Genomic DNA, 17,712 nt, shown 5'->3' on the forward strand with positions numbered 1-17,712 from the left:
AACTACGGTGTACTACAAATGTGGAACGGTGATGGTGCTTTTCGATCAAATGGCGACTGCACATCACGCGCACATCGTGTTACGGACGCGTAAAAGTATATAATCATTGGTGAAACGTCGATGCACGGAACTCGGTGCAGTCTAGACGGTGGAGGATCTCGTCGTTCGCAGAGCCTTGGGAATGATTTGAGAGTGAGGGTGTGCAGCAGAACAAGTTGCACGAGTATGGGTAGTTATACACCAGCGTTAGGTAGGTACCTAGACTCTCCTCCTCCTCCTCCTCCTCCTCCTCCTCCTCCTCCTCCTGCATCCATCGAGTGCATTGCATTGCAGAGGCGGCGAGTGCGACTGGAGTCTGTACAGAGACGACGTGGGGGCGTGGAGGGCGGACCGGGTGGGTTTCTGCATCGGATCAACTGCATCGGGTGTCGCGACGACGGAGGTTGCCGCGTGACGTCGGACGTCCCCTGACCGTCTGGTGTCCCCCTTGCCGCCCCTTACCGCCCCTTGCCGAGTCATTTCAATGTCAGCTTTCGTCAGGCAAGCGCGTTGCGGTTATTAGGTGACCGCCGCTTGCGTAGGTACATGCAACGTGTGCATTTCCATGCCGTCAAGATACTCCCAGTTGAAAACGGCGCGTTAATTACGTCGCGGGATCATTTTGCCACTTTGAAACATCGCCGTATCGATGAGGACGATGCCTGTTGTCGACCTTGTCACGGACCTTTTCCAGATTTAACCATCTCTTCATTCCGATTGCATCCTTGGTCACGGTCGAGTACGCGCGACGAGATTCGGTCGGAGGACATCTCAAACGTGCGTGAAAAAATATAAGATTTGTCGAGAAAACGACTTTGCCTGCCTGCCTATCGATTTGGTTAAAACTTGATGTTACACTCGGAAAAACATTTCATCGTGTTGACCAAAATTTGCTAATGGCAACGAAATTTCAGGATTAATATACATCCAACCGAACATTATTTTTATACAACGAAAAAGCTTAGCTGATTGTTGATAGTGGGCGAAAAATGAAACGTTTTTGCAATATCTAAGAAAAAGTTTGACATCACTGTTGAATTTATTGTTTCTATTAAAATAGAAAGCGGTAGTTTTATTTATAATAATAATGTATTTTACGTAAATTATATACATGGAAACTTCTTCCCTGTTTGGTAAGCGCGCGTCTCACTTAACCCTTTCTATTATGAGACTCTGGTTCAACAGAACCGTTTCTCCTTCTATGTTCGCACACTTCTTCAGTTTCTTTTTCTTACTTACAATACTTTAATCTTGACACTAAGGAAACAAATATAAGCAGACTAATTCAAGGTGAAAGATAATTTGCTTGTATTCCAACAACCACAATCCCACAGATTCTGTCGCTATTACGAAATCAGATCTACACAGTGATGTATCGTATCGTAAATATTGAAAAACGATTTTTTTATTGTTGTAACTGTAAAAATAAACGTTTGATTGTAATTTATGCTACTCGAATTCAGTGTTACAGCAAACGACGACAAAGAAATATGCCACTGTGAATTGACAGGCTGATTCAATGGTATTAGACCACGAACGATTTAATTCTGCTGATCATCCTACACAGATGCCTCGAGCCTCTCCCAATAACTACTCATTTTTGTTCCCTTGCGAGAAAGGATTTTTAACGTGTTACCGAGTATTTTGCCACTTCAACAAAAAAGTTTGTAGATTTACGATTTAAGGTATTATTTGATACCGATAATCAATTCGTAGCTTTCGTGATTTCGTAAATTTTACTAATCTTTATTCACCGAATAGTTTTAGTGAACTCTGTGAAGCGATTTAATCGAATCTACCAGAATCTATTCAATATTTTTATGAAACCATAAAAAAAAAAAAAAATCATATGATTAAATTTATCAAATTAAAATCGAGATTTCGTATTTACAAGTATATTTCATTCAATTAAATTTTTTCTGCAATTTCCAAACAATTATGTCGTTAATTTTGGTATTCACGAGAAAACATTGCGTTTTCACGAGAAAATTTTCTCCAAACTGCATCTACAAATTGTCCTTTTCTAAAAAATTGAAAAGTTATCTCTCAGTGTAAATCAAAGATCACAAAAATCAACCGTAACGGCTGATTATGACGCTGCGCTTATCGCTTCGTCATGGGTAAACGGTAAACGATGAAAATGAATGTCGCAATTTCATCCCTGCACCGTTCTTCTTTCTCCTTCCAAACTTTCCCTCCTCTGCACCTCGTATATCTCGCCGTGTTCCCCCTTCCTGAGAGATAGAAGAGGGGAAATTGCGGGAGATATTCAGGGAGAGCAGAGTGCGGCAAGGGAGAAAGGGGCACGTCGGACGCACACATACACGTCTGCCGACACAGGGACGTCGAGTGCAGCAGCGGCATCAGTGGTATAGGTCATTCCCAGCCGGAGCGGTGCACCAAACATGGCGACCGGCTAGACAAAACAAAAACGGAACGCGGCTAGACTAGACGAGGGCTAGACGACCTCGGCGGCAACTACATGATTGCTGTATGTATATACCCGGCGCAAAGCGAGGGGGGAACGTGGATTTCGTGGGTGGGGTTTCGACGCTCTGCATTTGCCAGTTGTAGTTTTCAACGCTTTCTCTACGCGTCTCTCTGTACTCTACATAGGTATGTATGTATGTATGTCTGTATGTATATGCATGCATGAGAGTGAGTGCCCAACGCGTTCAACGATTGCACGCTGGCCACCTTTGCCGTCGATCCGTTCCCAACCCCTTCCCAAATCTAATACATATGTACGCATGTAGGTATTATACCTACGTAGGTCGATTTTGATTCCCACGCTGCAGTTACGCGTCAAAAGTGTCTAATATATGCAATAGGGTCTTGCGGAGGAGAATAATTTGTCACTCTTCACCGTGGGAGCCCCGAAAAAGCTTGTTTAAAAATTCGAAAAAATTAAAAAAATCAAATGAGCGCGAATTTTCACAATAACGTAGAATGCTACTCTGTTGACGGAACCTTTTTCTTGACCTAAAACAACTTTTTAGGGAGTGCCACGGCAAAAAATCGCAAATTATTTTCTTCTGAAAACCCTATAAGTTACACGTTTGTGTTCGGCTATGTTACGTTGTTCGGCTGTTGTCATTTTCGATTTTTCTTTCATACCGACTGTGCACAGATGAAATTTCAAGAGGAATCAGAGCAGCGCTGTACAGTCCATATTGATGGCCTCTAATAAAGTTCACTCAACTTTAGAGAGGCTAATTATGATAAAAGACCTAACTTTGGCGTGACGATTATAATGAAAGTAACTCTACGGACCCCGATGATTAAACAATTATCTTCTATGCTTGTACACAGGAGTTAACTGTTTTATCATCTAGGTCCGTAAAGTTCTTTGAATTATAATCTTCCGGCCAAAGTTAGGTCTTCTATAATCAGCCTCCCTAAAGTCAAGTGAATTTTATTAGGGGGCCATCGATATGAGAGTAGAGTCAAAGTTTTAAATCGGTTGTGACTTGTCAAGATTTCAAAGATTTCTGTCCATCTAATATAGGTATATTTCACCGAAAATAAATATTCTACGCGATTCCCGAATGCGTGTCAATAACGAAAATCGTAGAAATTTATTTGCAATTTTTTTAAAATAGTTTTTTTCAACTGGCCTTTGTCCATTTTACTTTCAACGAACGGACTCATTTAACACAGTCATCTCCTATTCGAGCTGCGTGCAGAAGATGAGTTTTATTGAAATACGCAGTCATCTACGTTAAAAGTCAGTAAATTGAGTTGAAAAATAAGAACTCAGCGTTATTACATTCAAGAAAGGAAAACGCACTGGCTTCGTAAATAGCAATCAGTGAACGGCAATTAATTCCACATTAGGATGGGACGGATGGGACAATGAAAGATTAATTAAAAAATGAAGACATGGGGAGAATTTGAATTAGCTGCCGCCACAGCCGATTATTTGCGGCAAAAGTAGTTCTTGAAACTCTCACCAAGCTGGTAAGCGCCACCGCATGGATAGATTTTTAATTATTAAACATCGTTACGTGATTTACGGGTTGCATAGAGTAGGGCGTTTTGCGATTACACGTGCTCGTTATTTTTCTAACGATTTTTACTTCACATCCTTTGCAAAATGGGAAATCCGATTTTTTTCTTTCCTGCTTCGCGTTTCCATCGTTACCCTCTCACTCTTTCCTTCGATCATTCTCTCTATCTAGTGCTTTATCTTACATTATACTATCTATCTCTTTGTGTCACTGAGCAACTTGTTGATCTGTTACATTGTCTAAGATTGTCATAGACATCAATAAATTCATCTATTTATCTATCTATCCCTATCCCCGCGTTGTTATTACCTAATGATTTGTATGTCGACACAAAAATATTTTTCATATCTCTTTGGTTTGCGATTCTTATCTACGTTGTGTATTTTGGTAGTGGTACTTACTATTTTTCACTATTCTTATTCACAGCATTCACACCAAAACTCTTCGACTTTTAGGATAATTGTATTTCCAGCATCATTATATCACTATCGTCATTTCTGTTTGTATTCTTATATTACCGTGCACTGATTTCGATGTAATTTCATACATGTTAGCAATTTATGTGATTCATGCAAATAAGCATGTTGGTATTCTTTCTCGTTTCTCATTTTTGCCTTACAGTTGTGAACTAAGGCACAATAAATATGATCTATCTATGTATCTATCTATCTACCTATCTATCTCTCTTTCTCTCTTCTCTTCAACAAACTTCCACAAAATTACGTAATTTTGAACAATTACAATTCATATCGGTCAAAAAACGATGAAAAAATTGCGAACTAGTCCTGTTTGTATAGAGGCGAGGACAAAAAATAAACAGACGTGCAAAGACGCGGGGACTGACAAATTTAATACGTAATATTATATTTTATCGTGTATACACAAATGTACGACAAATTTCATTACTTAATTTTTGTAACTGCCGCCTTCCGGTCCTTCGATATTATTCTCATTCGCAACTAATACCTTCGATATTTTGAATGAAAAATTTGTAGAATATCAAAAAAATAAACTGTGACGAAACTTAAATACAATTAATCGCGGTTTTATTTTGGAACATGTTAATTCAGTTGCGCCTATTATAAAAAAATCAAGCTCATATTGTTCAAATTTGAGTGTGATAAAACTTCAGCATTTCTCACAGCGACAATTTTTCGTCAAGAGGAAACTTTTAACGTGAAAATTTGGACGGATCTTAGTTACAACGTTTGAAGCGTATAATAACCATCTGAAAGACGAAGTACGATAATTCCCTCCCAAAAATATATTAAATTTTCTCCCACGTATCACGAGAAAACTATTTCTCATACATGTATATAAATTACACGCTTTATGTTTAGTGTTAATATATCGCGTTCGTGCGATCATCTTACTTGTGGCTACTCGAATATATATATCGATCTAAAATTATACATACTAAATTTGATTATGTACTCTTGATATAGACAAACAACTAGTTACAGTCGCTTTGCATTAATGAAATAAAAATCTCACCGACTAGCACGATTCCCAGTCGATAGAAATCATTGATATATGAAGATTTATGTTTACACGCACAGACACGCATCTACCATACGTATAAGTACTAAATGACGTATACCATAAATGTACAGTTACTAGATTGATGAAAAGTAAGAAATCGACGAAGATAAAACAGTAAAGGAATGAAAATGAAAGAAAAACACATCCTATCACAGTTGGTTACATACATAGCTAATCTAATCTATATTCTTCTATCGTATAGACTAGCCTATACTCTATTGTCTACCCTATTCTCTATTGTTTTATTCTTCCGACCCATCTCGTTAGTTTAAGTATTTTGCAGCCCAGTCTGTTCTCCCATGAACTCCGCTAGATCTTGCGTTCAAAACGCTTCCAAACAGATTCGCCTGAAGTGGCGACGGTTTGTTAGTTGGTATGACTGAAATTTTGAAGAAACATCGTCAAGACAACAGTGAATAAAGATCAACTGAAGTGCTGGACAGGAAGTACAGAATTACTGCAAGTTTTACTTTTCAATTCGACCCTTCTCTGTTGAGGCTACAAAAATTAGTGAAACCTTAGCAGCTCGTTTTCCTTGGAAAAAAATAGAGATGAAAATGCGTTGATAAGCTCACCTGTACCACCGATTTGCGACGTACCATAAACGCTTGGGTATGGCATTCGTGTGCTTTGGCCAGCGACGTATCGACTTCTAGCTAAGTAATGTTGTTTCGCTTGGGTGTCAATATTTTCCTGAGATCCCCATAACGAATCAATTTTTTCTTCGATATCTTCTGGAGGATTAGGAACAGGAGGAGGAATCGACCCATTCAATGTAATTCTTGTTCGGTTGACATCCGCGTCGCCGTTTCTAAAAAAGTTCAGAAAAATAATATACCCGTCAGATATTAAGTCTATAGGAATAAAAATGAACAAGGGACATTCGGAGGCGGAATGGAATTTTATTGGGAAAGAATTTTTGATACAACACATTAGAGTTCTGTAGGTATAATAACATGGATGGTATTTGGCGGTGTGAATAATGATGATATCGATACAAACGAATAAGTAAGAGTGCATTAAAAAAAATCGTCAATAACGATGAAACTGAAGCACGATATAAGCGTATAAACAGTATAAAAAATAGAAATACGTTAACGGATGCAATAAGATAAACCAAACGGCGTTTTTACCGGTTGGACAACAGAATGATAAATTCACCTGTCATCCCGTGACATAGGCACAAAACGGAATTTTCAGACATTCGGTGCATAATGCATAATAGTATCGTCGTAGGTGGAGAAACAGATTGAGATGTGGAAAAAAGTTCGTTGTCGTAAATTATGAGCTGTCAAATCAAGTTTGAAACTGACCGCTGAGCATTGGACTCTCATTTTTACCCCATTATAGAAGTTTCCATGGTCTCCAGTGTTCGCGTACCAATCTTACAATTAGTCCATTCTATGGCACCTATGGCACCGTACAAAGTAAACGACATAATTATCTTTTGTCATTTTGCGTAAATATGAGCGTAAATTACGGATCTGCATTTTGTGGTGTACATACCGCTACAATCTGTAACAATGGGTATGTAAATATATTGATGTCTCGCTAGATGGCGCGGGTGTCGTGCCCCGGAGGCGTACCGACTCAGAGCCGCATCATCACTCGTGCATATGTGCCGCGCCGCCGTGTAGATAAATGAACACACATCAGAAGGTAGCCACAAGTGAGCCGGCCCTGACTCGAAGCGCTTATGACGCCCGACACCCGCGTCATCTAGCAAAGGATCCATCGTTATAAACGTTATAAACCAACCACCGCGGTGCATGCCTAGATCTATTGTCACGAAGCCGTAAATTACAACGGAATGAAAAAGATCTGTAATTTACGCTCTTATTTACGCAAAATGATACAAGATTATCTAGTCGTTTACTTTCTACGGTGCGAAATAATGGACTAAGGTTGATAGGTGAATAATGGAGATCATGGAAACTTCAATAATGAGGTAAACATGGGAATCCGATACCCGGGCGGCCATTCTTAAACTCGATTTGATAACTCATAATTTACGAAAACGAACTTTTTTTTCACATTTCGACCCGGTTCAACATCTACGATGATACTATGACACATAATACGTCGAATGCTTGTGCGCGAATACTTTCTGTGCCTCCGTCGCTGAATGACAGCTGAATTTGTCATTGTACAGTCTAATCGATTAGAACACCGTTTAGTTTATCCTGTTACATCCCGTTAAAAATAAATGTGATACAAAGCTTGTAAAACTTGAACTACAAAAATGACATAACGCCCTGACTAAAAGGTTTCAAGAAAATTATAAACTTTTACAAAAATATGTGATCTATTAACGACAATTAAAGTTGTTAAAACGATAGCAAGAGATACTGCAGTCAACTCAATCAGAAGCTGTTCTTCACACTCAAAGTTCAACTCTATTTCAGTAGGTATTTTTTTCTCAAAATTCAGAGAAGAAATTTCTGCTTGCTGATCTTTACAAAATTGCCCGTGTCCGATGTACTTTCTATTGATAATAAAAGCGGCGAATCGCAGCAAATTGTGCCAAGAAAACCGTGCGACTAATAGTAAAGAGTAGCGAATTGTATCGATAAGAAAATACACAGGATGAAGAATCAACACACGTGAAGTAAGGCAACATGTTACAGAGCGAAAAAGATGAGCGATTGTAATTCCTAATTGAAGAAAAAACGAAGATATTCCAACGAGCTGCTTGCCTAATATATCAACAACGACTTGAACATCAGTAATAAATTTTATGGATAATATTTCGTTATTTGCTTTCAAAACTCGTGCAGTTTCTATTACAATCTGCTGGAGAAAACGTAAACATTCGCTCTGACGGAAAAAGAATAAAGAACTAATAACCAAGGTGATAACAAGTGCCAGGAGGACGTTGCAGCGATTTCTAAATGCTGCTGTATACCTGGACGGCAGGGCAGTGCTCTGTCCTGCGATGTAACGAGCTACGCCAAGGTAGTGTTGCTTCGCCGAGACCTTTCTTGAAGAGTTTTTAAGGTTCGGTTGAACGCGAGTCCAATTCTGGGATGGCAATGACTCGGTCCAAGCCGGCTGAGTCCACCTGGCATTCGTCTGTTTAACGTTTTCTTGAGCATTGTTTGGATAGGTGGAATTCCAATTAGTTCGATTTTCCTTGTAGACTCGATCCGGTAGCAGCTTCGCATTCGTGTTATCCGGTAGAATTTTTCCACTGGATTCAATAATCCCATAAATTTGGAAGCACTATTAGGACATATAATGCATCCGGCTGACGCGGAAGCAGAACATGAAGACTTAGCTTCTGTGGTTAGATCTTAATATGAAAACTCACCCTAAAACATCAGCAAACTCGTCATCATCCCATACTGCTGTATTTTTTTCTTGGTTCCGATTACTATTGTTAGTTTTATTGTTAATATTGTTATTGGTATTGTTATTGCGTGTGTATAACGGCATTACGGGTTGCTGAACCTGTACTTTTTCCTGTAACCTACATTTGATATAATTTAATATAATCACGGTTTGTTATTCCTGATGTCCAGATTAAAAATACAAATTAAAAAACTGTTCTTGCGAATTGGCAACTGTACCTAGTCTGAACAACAGTACTGATCATATCCGGTTGATTGTAAGTTCCGTTTGAAGTGATTATCGAGGCAGGCAGATTCACCTTGTTCATAACAAGTTCCCGCTGTGATCCTACAGCCATTTTTTTGCTACTGACTTGTCGTGGTCCACCAACTTGGAAGTAACGATACCTGCGAGATATGCAGTAGACGATGTAGGGCGGAATTAGTCAAACATAAGCGCTGAACTGATACGGAATCTATATTCTATACCTCAAAGATTGCTGCGCCGTCGGTCTTTGAACCGGATTCCACCTCATCATGTCTTCCATAAGTGAGACAGATTCCTGACTGGCGTTTGGTATCAATTTACTCAACGGGGTAGGACTGAAGTTTGGAAATTTGAAATTCATGGCGGCAGCCAGCTGATAACCCTCAGGCCAGTCATCCTACAATTACAATTAGTTGTGAAAACTAATTCGAAGATGCAATGATATTCCTCACTTTGACCAAATTCAAAATAACAATCGCCCAAGTACCTTGTTTGGTGTGCCAATAACAGAACAGATTTTAAATATCTCGTCAATCTCGCTATTGCCAGGAAATAATGGCCTAAACGTGTATAATTCAGCCATTATACAACCAACGGCCCAAATATCTATGGGGCTGTTATAAGTAGTAGAGTGCAATAGAACTTCTGGCGCTCTATACCTAGAATAAATTACATTACAGTGCCGTCAGAACTCGGAGAGATAATTGAAGTTGATTTTTGACAGTACGTACTGTTTTCGCAAGTACATACAACAAAGAAAGTAATAAAGGAAGTAATGAAGGATCAATTTTCGAACGACACAATCATCCCTACTTACCATCTGGTAGAAACATAATCTGTATAAGGTGGTCTTGATCTAATTTCTCTGGCCAACCCAAAGTCAGCAATTTTTATCAGTTCTGGCCCCATGCAGAGCAAATTTTCAGGTTTCATGTCGCGATGAAAGAAGCCGTGCTTGTGCATAAAAGCCAAACCCTGCAATACCTGATATACCATGTTTCTGATCACAGGTTCGGGAAAAAGTTTCTCCCTGTTATTGAAAATTAATCAATAATGTTAGCGACGTCATTAAGCTAAACTATATGAATGGAGATGAATCTGTAAATGAATCCTTAAACACCTACCTATCTTTCATCAGTTGATAAAGATTCTCCTTCATGTATTCAAAAACAAAATACAAAACATCATTCTCTCGTATCACTTCCTTCAGTTTAACTACGTTTGCATGACTGAGTTTTTTCAGCGACTATGTGTGGAGGAAACATCGGATTATTGCTGGATATGTCAACATGAAGAACAATATAGAGACAAATCAAGGAAAAGGAAATATCATTCGATACCTTGACTTCCCGCAGATTCATAGCTTCTTCCCAAGAATAATATTTTCTTTTCATCCTTTTTATCGCCACTTTTTCACCCGTATCAATTCTCTGACCAAGTACAACGGATCCGTATGTCCCATCTCCTAACTGATGCAACGTAATATACCGATTCATCTTCATTTGCGCCCAAAGGATTTGGACGATATTATAATCAGGAGGTGTACCAGCCGATAGGAATAGCAATGCAGATGTTGAATTTTCTGACAGGATTATGGGAGGCTGTTGTTAACACAGTGATTCGCCATCTAAAGCGAAAGACACCTAATGTATTTTAGTTTTGTATAATTTCTTATTTAGTTGTATTCACATAGACCAAATATGTGACACTTGTTAACATTTACTAAGAAGTGAAAGTCGTGGATAAATAGATGATTGAATATGAAGCGAGTATATAAGTAAGATCGAAAACGAATTATAATTATTGCGTATACCTGCAATCTTAAGATGTGTCAATGTCAAAATTACTATCTATAAAATTGAATGAAGTTTTAACAAGTTTTGAACTTACTGCAGCCATAACGTGACCGTCAACCGCAGAGAACGCAATTCGATAACGTCGAGCAGAGAGAATCATACAATCCCCTTCGAGTCGACATTTAATATTTCATAATAATTTCACCTCGACACGAATATATTCTCGCAAACTGGGTAGGTATCTGACCCAACTTCGTACTACATTTACTACGTTGTCATGGTCACGGTCTTATATACAGGTGACACTACACACACATGTCCATGCTATACACTGATTACTTTCGCAAGATGGCGGCGGACTTGCCGAATGATAATTCAATACTCCTTCTTGACCGACGGAAATTACTGTCGTGTAATTTTTTAAATTTCGAATGAGCAAAGGCGCCAATTCGATTTTTCTCAACACAATAGATTGTTATAGAGTTTGCAATTCTTTATTATAATTGTGACATGTGGACCTCGATTTAGTCTACCTAAACTAGAGGAATTTCAGGGTATCACGATTCTATACGCGCAATAGAATATTGAACGTTGATTGAGGATTCTTCAGTCAACGTATTGAAGTATCCGTTTCAGATTAATTTACCCGACAGCGAAATTGCAATTTGAAAAACTACAACTTGTCAGTATTTGACCAATGAAAATGAGTAGTTTTTGGGATGCCAATGTATATTCAACCTTCATAACACTAGAATGAATGATCTGGCTTCTCTCCAATTTACTCGTTGTCAGCCCTTCGTCTAAAACAATTTTTTAATTGTTCGTTCGTTTTTTGACCACAATGAGAAAAATGTATCGAATTTGCGTTAATGAGGTTCGACCAACTATTAAGTAGCATTTTTTGTAGTTATTTTATACATTCGAGTGGTCCATATTTAGGGCTCGGACGAATTTTTCATCATTCGCCCTCCAAATCGGCTCGAAATAATTTAAAAGCAATTTCCTAATTTTTTCAGATTTTGATATCAACTCTAATCCCTGTTTGTAAGAGGGTGAATTTCCGTATTCATATACACGTGTTTTGACTATATTCTCGGTATATATTTTATTGCAAGAGTAATATTGGCATTGTCGCTACTGTTTGATACCAAATTCACATCATACCAGGCAATCTAGACGAACCTGACTTTTTTTGGCATTTAGTGAATGTGCAATTAAAGTTCATTTTGGATAAGATTTGGAGTACCAGAATGTACCCAAACAGAATCTTCAGTCAACGCTAATGGTACTAGCAACGTAGCATCATAAACATATATGAATATTTAATACGTAAATATATAATTTTGTAATAAAAAATTATTTTTGTATTATTTAATAGTCGATTGAACACTCTTAAATGTTTCATAAGGATATGCTTTGTTTTGACTAAGAAAAATACTCTGAAATTTCAGTCTTTTTTCGGTCTTTTAAGTGTATGTTAGGCCCTTTTTCGCGTTTGAGATACGTGGACTTTGATATTTTGAGGTATATAAGTCAGCGTCGAAATCGACCAGGGAACCCCCCTCAGGCATGTCTTGTTACAAACATGGTTGACTTCGCTATATTTCCGCCGTTGACTCAGCTGTACGGGTCTGGCTACGACGATCAGTTTTAATTACGTGCCCAATGGGAATATTGCAATTTCCTAGAGTGACTATAGTAAATATTCAGTATCACAACAATTCAGGCAATGTTGCGTTTGCGATAAACACTCAGCTGGAAACGTATGTGTTCTGTAGCAATAAAGTGTTGCAGTAACCAAGATAGACAGAAAATATTGCTGACCGAACCAGAATTCTTGTTGAGTGGTGGAAACGCTTTTTTCAGTGTAAAAATATTTTGAACTGCGAAATTTAGCAGCCAATGGCAATTTTGACTTCGGTTTTTACATATTTTTCATTTTGTGGGTGTAGCAGGAACGTAGCAGGTTTGTCACGAGGCGCTAACTTGCATCAAGCTTCACGTAAGAGGAAATCTTTTTATTGTGGCTAGCAGAAATGGAACGTTATACAAAATACCTAGTCGAGTTTTCTGGGGCTCCGATGATTAATTAGAAGATCGACAAGCTTCTATTCAAAGTGATAAACCGCTCTGCCGTTAATTAAACGCCCCCTCCTCTTAAGTCTGACGAAAATTTTTTATTGGCTGTTCATTCCTCAGCTACTAAAAAAAAATAGTAAAGGTGATCGAGGCACGAAACAGGGTAATAAAATTGAAATTGAAGACCGGGCGGTTGGAGGAGGGAACTGATTGTAAGACCCCAGAAAGTTTGAGTGCGAAATTGGATGCGACAAAGTATTAGAGAGTAAAAAAGCAGTGTTGAGGACAATTTTAGAAAATTCGAGACGCTAACTGCGACGCAGGTAGTCCGAACCAAGTTCGAACCACGTTCACAACTAGAACTAGAACCAACGCCGCGCCCTCCGAACAAATTTTTGGAACTAATTTATTATCACAGAAACATGTCGGTATCGTATTCCCGAACGTTGTATCGTGGCATCAGTAGTGTTATTTATTGTCAGTAAAGAAAGTAAATGTGGACGGGTTACCGACATTCTTTCCCTGTCGAAAAATTAGTTCCAAAACTTCACTTTGTTCCAGAGGGCGACAGATCTCGGAGAATACACGAAACGTGAATATCGGGCTGTTTCCCCACAATTTGGCGCCAAAAGTAGTCAAGCACGACAAAGCACGGTGGACGGATTCTCAGCGGCCGACTTCATACAACAGCAAGCTGTAGCATTACGGCGATTATTATTATTTGTCCTCATTTATTCATCTGGAAACTTGAACGCATCGTGCATAGCATTCGATCGAAGAAGTCAGCATGACCGGTGAGTGTACTGCGCAAATTTTAGCGAATATTCTATCCTAACCCATTTATGTAAAACGGCGTCAATATCTCATGAGAATTGTACCGGTTTAACCCTCAGCTCACCGTCTGATCACTGTCTCATATTTTTGCCACCAGAAAATAACATCGTCGACTGGACCCCGGATTTTTTTTTGGCAAACGAAGCCAATTGTCGCCTTGTACTAAGTGAAACTGCTAATCGACTGTCGGTGCCATCCCTTAACTCCATACCCTTACACTCGTTTAAGGATAAGCAATTGGCCAGGTTCCGAGGAATGATTCAGGACACTTACAACCCTGAGTACTACCTTGATCGATTTCAAATTCGCAATGTTGCCACTAACGAGACGACAACCTGCTGCGGGCGGTACAGAGATACATTGGACTCCTTGGTACGTATCAACGTCAGTTCTCCAAATCTCATGTGGCCTTGTGCGCTTTATAATCGGCGGAGATCTCATGTAACGTCATAGGTACCTGATATTTTCGTTGTGAATTAAAGCTTACCGTACTGTCAACCTCTTTGTTGGCCGAGATGGTAGTCAAAAGATGGCCTACAGTAAATGATGATTAGCAGTTACAGGTGCGAGCGGCTACAAGTGTTGTTCGCTTCGTGTATAATACTGCCTACAATGCAATACATTTTTTCTTAGTATTTTCAAAGCTGCCGTTTACCATAGTAATGAAAGTCACTTTGACGTGAACTGCACTGATTTGCATTCTCGTTGTATTCGTTCGTTTGTTTGTTTCCTTACCAGCCAGGTGAAACTGTGATCGTTGACTCCAAAGAGAATGTCAATGCTGAACGGCAGACATGTTTTGTTATATCAGTTCCTGGCGTCAACAGTTGGGCAAAGGAAAAGTGTACAGTACGCGAAAATGCACCTCAAGTCTCAACTAACACTGCCACCAAGCGTTCACTAGAATCTGAAGAAATGGAATGTGTAGAATTCAGTAGCAAAAAACACACACAAACAACCCCGAGCTCAGGTGATGGCGAACCACGCTTGCTGTCCAGAGAACATGCAATGAATTTCCCCCTTCCCAATGACGATGGTAAAGCCTGCATCGTGAAGGTGTGTCTGTATTGCAACGTTCTACAATTAATTGTTCACTTTTGTTTATCTTTCGTGACAATTCAAGTTTGTAGAATTCACTTGAAAATCACTTTGAAATTCACGTTCTGTTTACTGTATGAAAGGTATTGGAGAGGCTGATTCGCTCTAGCTGAAAAGTTTATTTAGTTAGAATTTGAAATACCTATGCCGCTCTTTTAACTTTACAGATATATGATGAAACGTCGTTCAAATTGAACCAGATCATCGACATTGTAGGCTTCATGTCCTTAGACCCAGCTTTGAGCGTTGCTCATGATCCAGACAAGTTGATGGATGACATCGAATTTCAGTCTCACAATCCACCCGTGTCGCTGATACCTCGATTGCACGCGATCGACGTCAAGGATGTGTCCATGGAGGAGGTTCCACAAACTATCCAAGGTGATTTAACCTTTCCCGTTACCACACGGAGTGACCTGAAGCTAGTGTTGAGTCAGATTCTATTTGGAGATGTCTTAGCGGCCGAATATGTCATATGCCACCTAATATCTTCCGTGTAAGTTTTTGGCAATTTTTAGTTTCATATTAAAAATTACAGTTGTATCCTAAATTATCTTAGTTGTATATTTAAGATGTAAAATAGGTATTCTACTTTAGCCAGATGAACAGAAACCAAGCTGATGTCTTAGAACACCACTATTTATTTTCACAGCTATTTGAGACGGGACTTTCTATCCCTTGGTGCGTTTCCGTTGAACATAACGAATTTGCCTCTCGATAAGTGCCAGACTTTTCCAGAAGATTTTTATGGAATATTATCATTGTTGCTACCGAAAAGTCACCTCATTGGCATGACTTTGGATGAACTTAACAACCTGAATCTGCAGCCCAAGTACGTGTACTTTCCCAATGAGAAGTTATTTATTCATTTATTGATACTCAAATTACATCAAGAATTTTATATTGGACAATTTGGGATTAACCGGGCTCATTCTTCATGTTGTTTCAGAAAAGACTACGACTGCAACAGATTGACTAGCGGGGTGTTGCAGCTCAGCGATAATACGCATCTTGTATTAGATGAAACAAAGCTGACCGACGGTCAGGTTTCGGCAAACGGGAGGAAAAATTATGAAGCTTTCTCCACGTTGATTAATTCCCAGACGGTTACCTATGACTTCAAGTATTACACAATGGATTTTCCGGCTGACATACCCGTTCTGATACTGTCGGAATCAAAGTCTATGATTCCTGTAAGTTTCTTGACATTTCACACATCTCCATAGTCTCCATAGTCTCCAGAATATTCTTTTTTCATTCAAGAGCCGATTGAGCAGCTGACTCAATGAATGATATTTAATTTGATTCTCAGAGGAAAGTCATATTTCTGGTAATGGTAAAAACAAAAATCTGCTTCGTACTTTCGTGTACGGTTGTTTTGCATGAACTTAACAGTTTCAGCTAGATACGAAGAATATTTAGTGCAAGTTTCAGTCAACATCTTATTTTCTTTTTCCATCTTCACGAATTTCAGTGTTATAGGCAAATCGTGTTGGAAAAGAATTCAAACAGTGAGAATATCTATTCGGAAACCCTGGAAGCAGTCAGGCATTATTTGAGTGATGAAACCAGGATATATAACATTCGAAACTGGTTGAGGGTATCGAGGCGACGCGACATCGCAATCGAAACCGAGAATAGCATAGGAGACGTGAGTTTTGCACGGGATGTAGAGGATAAAAGAAATATTCCGATGAGTAAAACACATTTTTTTTTCCTAATTTCACAGGTAATCCAAAAGGATTTCGTTGAAATGCGTCAGTTGGACAAAAGTACATCAGCGGAGGATCTGCATTCGCTAATGGTTCTCGCTAGATTGATATCGATGTCGCACGGTATGGACAAATTGACCGTTGATTACTGGCACGAAGCCGTTAGAATGGAGAAGGAACGTAAACGCAGACTGCAGAGATAGCGCGTGCAGATGTGAAATGAGTCATCAGTTTTCCGAATATACTCGCGTATGAATTACACACAGCTTCCTAAATATGTATATGCCTTTTTTACAACTTCACCGAACCATCTCGGATTTGTTTTTTTTATTTTTATTTATTTCTCTTACCCAAACTAAATTCTGCCCTGTGTATACACAAACGGCGTTATAACGACTTCGAACCTCGAGGATCTTGGCTAGTGATCAAAAGCCATCAAGTTAATGATGGCTGGCAGGTAGATAAGCACTCTGTCTTGTCGACGTTAAGAGCGAACAAACAGGATATCACACCTATCAATAAGTTATTCGTGGAGAGAAAATCTCCTGAAATGAACCAACAATATTATATGATTCAGTGGTGCAGAAGTGATATCTTCGATCCAAACGGTTCCCATTGATACATACGGAGCTTGAACAAGCTAAAACTTGCGCAAGGCTACGACTGTGAGTAAAAAAAAGAAAAATATTGTGAAATGTTTGACAGTCGAATTTGAAGATTGATTCTTATTTTTCATAATTCAAAATAACTGCAGGAATAGTTCAACTTTTACGTCATACTTGTGTACGTATATCAGGCAATAAAGTTTGGATTCTTTATATATTCATGCTTTAAAATTTCTTTTTCGATTCATTCTATCGAGGGGAAATTCGTAATGTAATTGAAATAAAGCGTGCTGGATTTTTCAGGCAAGTCCAGAACACATTGTACCCGGAAGCCGACAGAGAGTGATAGCGCGAACGTTCCGACAATGGAATTTAATGGAAATTTCAAATCCATGAGTAA

At 38.9% G+C, this 17,712-nt stretch overlaps 2 protein-coding genes across 5 annotated transcripts; one reads left to right on the plus strand and one right to left on the minus strand.

The window, feature by feature from the left end:
* Positions 1-4,878: 4,878 nt before the first annotated feature.
* Positions 4,879-11,302, minus strand: LOC124181135 (serine/threonine-protein kinase dyf-5-like). 3 transcript variants are annotated; one of them, XM_046567397.1, is made up of 11 exons: positions 11,079-11,302; positions 10,529-10,815; positions 10,313-10,434; positions 10,006-10,218; positions 9,676-9,847; positions 9,410-9,585; positions 9,161-9,328; positions 8,902-9,060; positions 8,497-8,781; positions 6,167-6,402; positions 4,879-5,970 (listed from the first exon to the last, which is right to left on the minus strand). In XM_046567397.1, the coding sequence occupies exons 2-11, from the start codon at positions 10,688-10,690 to the stop codon at positions 5,855-5,857; spliced, it is 1,809 nt and encodes a 602-aa protein (XP_046423353.1). In that variant the 5' UTR covers positions 10,691-10,815; positions 11,079-11,302; the 3' UTR covers positions 4,879-5,854. The 3 variants fall into 3 exon arrangements, with proteins under 3 accessions (XP_046423353.1, XP_046423354.1, XP_046423355.1); XM_046567398.1 differs by having other exon boundaries at positions 10,529-10,831; XM_046567399.1 differs by lacking the exon at positions 8,902-9,060.
* A 2,322-nt stretch (positions 11,303-13,624) lies between these two features.
* Positions 13,625-17,526, plus strand: LOC124181136 (mini-chromosome maintenance complex-binding protein). 2 transcript variants are annotated; one of them, XM_046567400.1, is made up of 8 exons: positions 13,625-13,857; positions 13,995-14,269; positions 14,636-14,953; positions 15,163-15,491; positions 15,648-15,827; positions 15,945-16,188; positions 16,470-16,646; positions 16,725-17,526. In XM_046567400.1, the coding sequence occupies exons 1-8, from the start codon at positions 13,851-13,853 to the stop codon at positions 16,908-16,910; spliced, it is 1,716 nt and encodes a 571-aa protein (XP_046423356.1). In that variant the 5' UTR covers positions 13,625-13,850; the 3' UTR covers positions 16,911-17,526. The 2 variants fall into 2 exon arrangements, with proteins under 2 accessions (XP_046423356.1, XP_046423357.1); XM_046567401.1 differs by lacking the exon at positions 16,725-17,526 and having other exon boundaries at positions 16,478-16,644.
* The last annotated feature ends 186 nt before the right edge of the window (positions 17,527-17,712 follow it).

Source organism: Neodiprion fabricii, chromosome 4 (genome assembly GCF_021155785.1).
Source record: "Neodiprion fabricii isolate iyNeoFabr1 chromosome 4, iyNeoFabr1.1, whole genome shotgun sequence".
Classification (NCBI taxonomy): Eukaryota; Metazoa; Arthropoda; class Insecta; order Hymenoptera; family Diprionidae; genus Neodiprion; species Neodiprion fabricii.

Bases quoted from the DNA above. Each gene is read 5' to 3' on its own strand.
- LOC124181136 (XM_046567400.1), top strand. The intron at 15,828-15,944 runs GTACGTGTACTT...ATGTTGTTTCAG, and splicing joins AACCTGAATCTGCAGCCCAA to AAAAGACTACGACTGCAACA. The intron at 16,647-16,724 runs GTGAGTTTTGCA...CTAATTTCACAG, and splicing joins CCGAGAATAGCATAGGAGAC to GTAATCCAAAAGGATTTCGT.
- LOC124181135 (XM_046567397.1), bottom strand. From the start codon at position 10,690: ATGAAGATGAATCGGTATATTACGTTGCATCAGTTAGGAGATGGGACA. The intron at 9,848-10,005 runs GTAAGTAGGGAT...AATTTATTCTAG, and splicing joins GATTATGTTTCTACCAGATG to GTATAGAGCGCCAGAAGTTC. The intron at 8,782-8,901 runs GTGAGTTTTCAT...TATTGAATCCAG, and splicing joins GAGTTTGCTGATGTTTTAGG to TGGAAAAATTCTACCGGATA.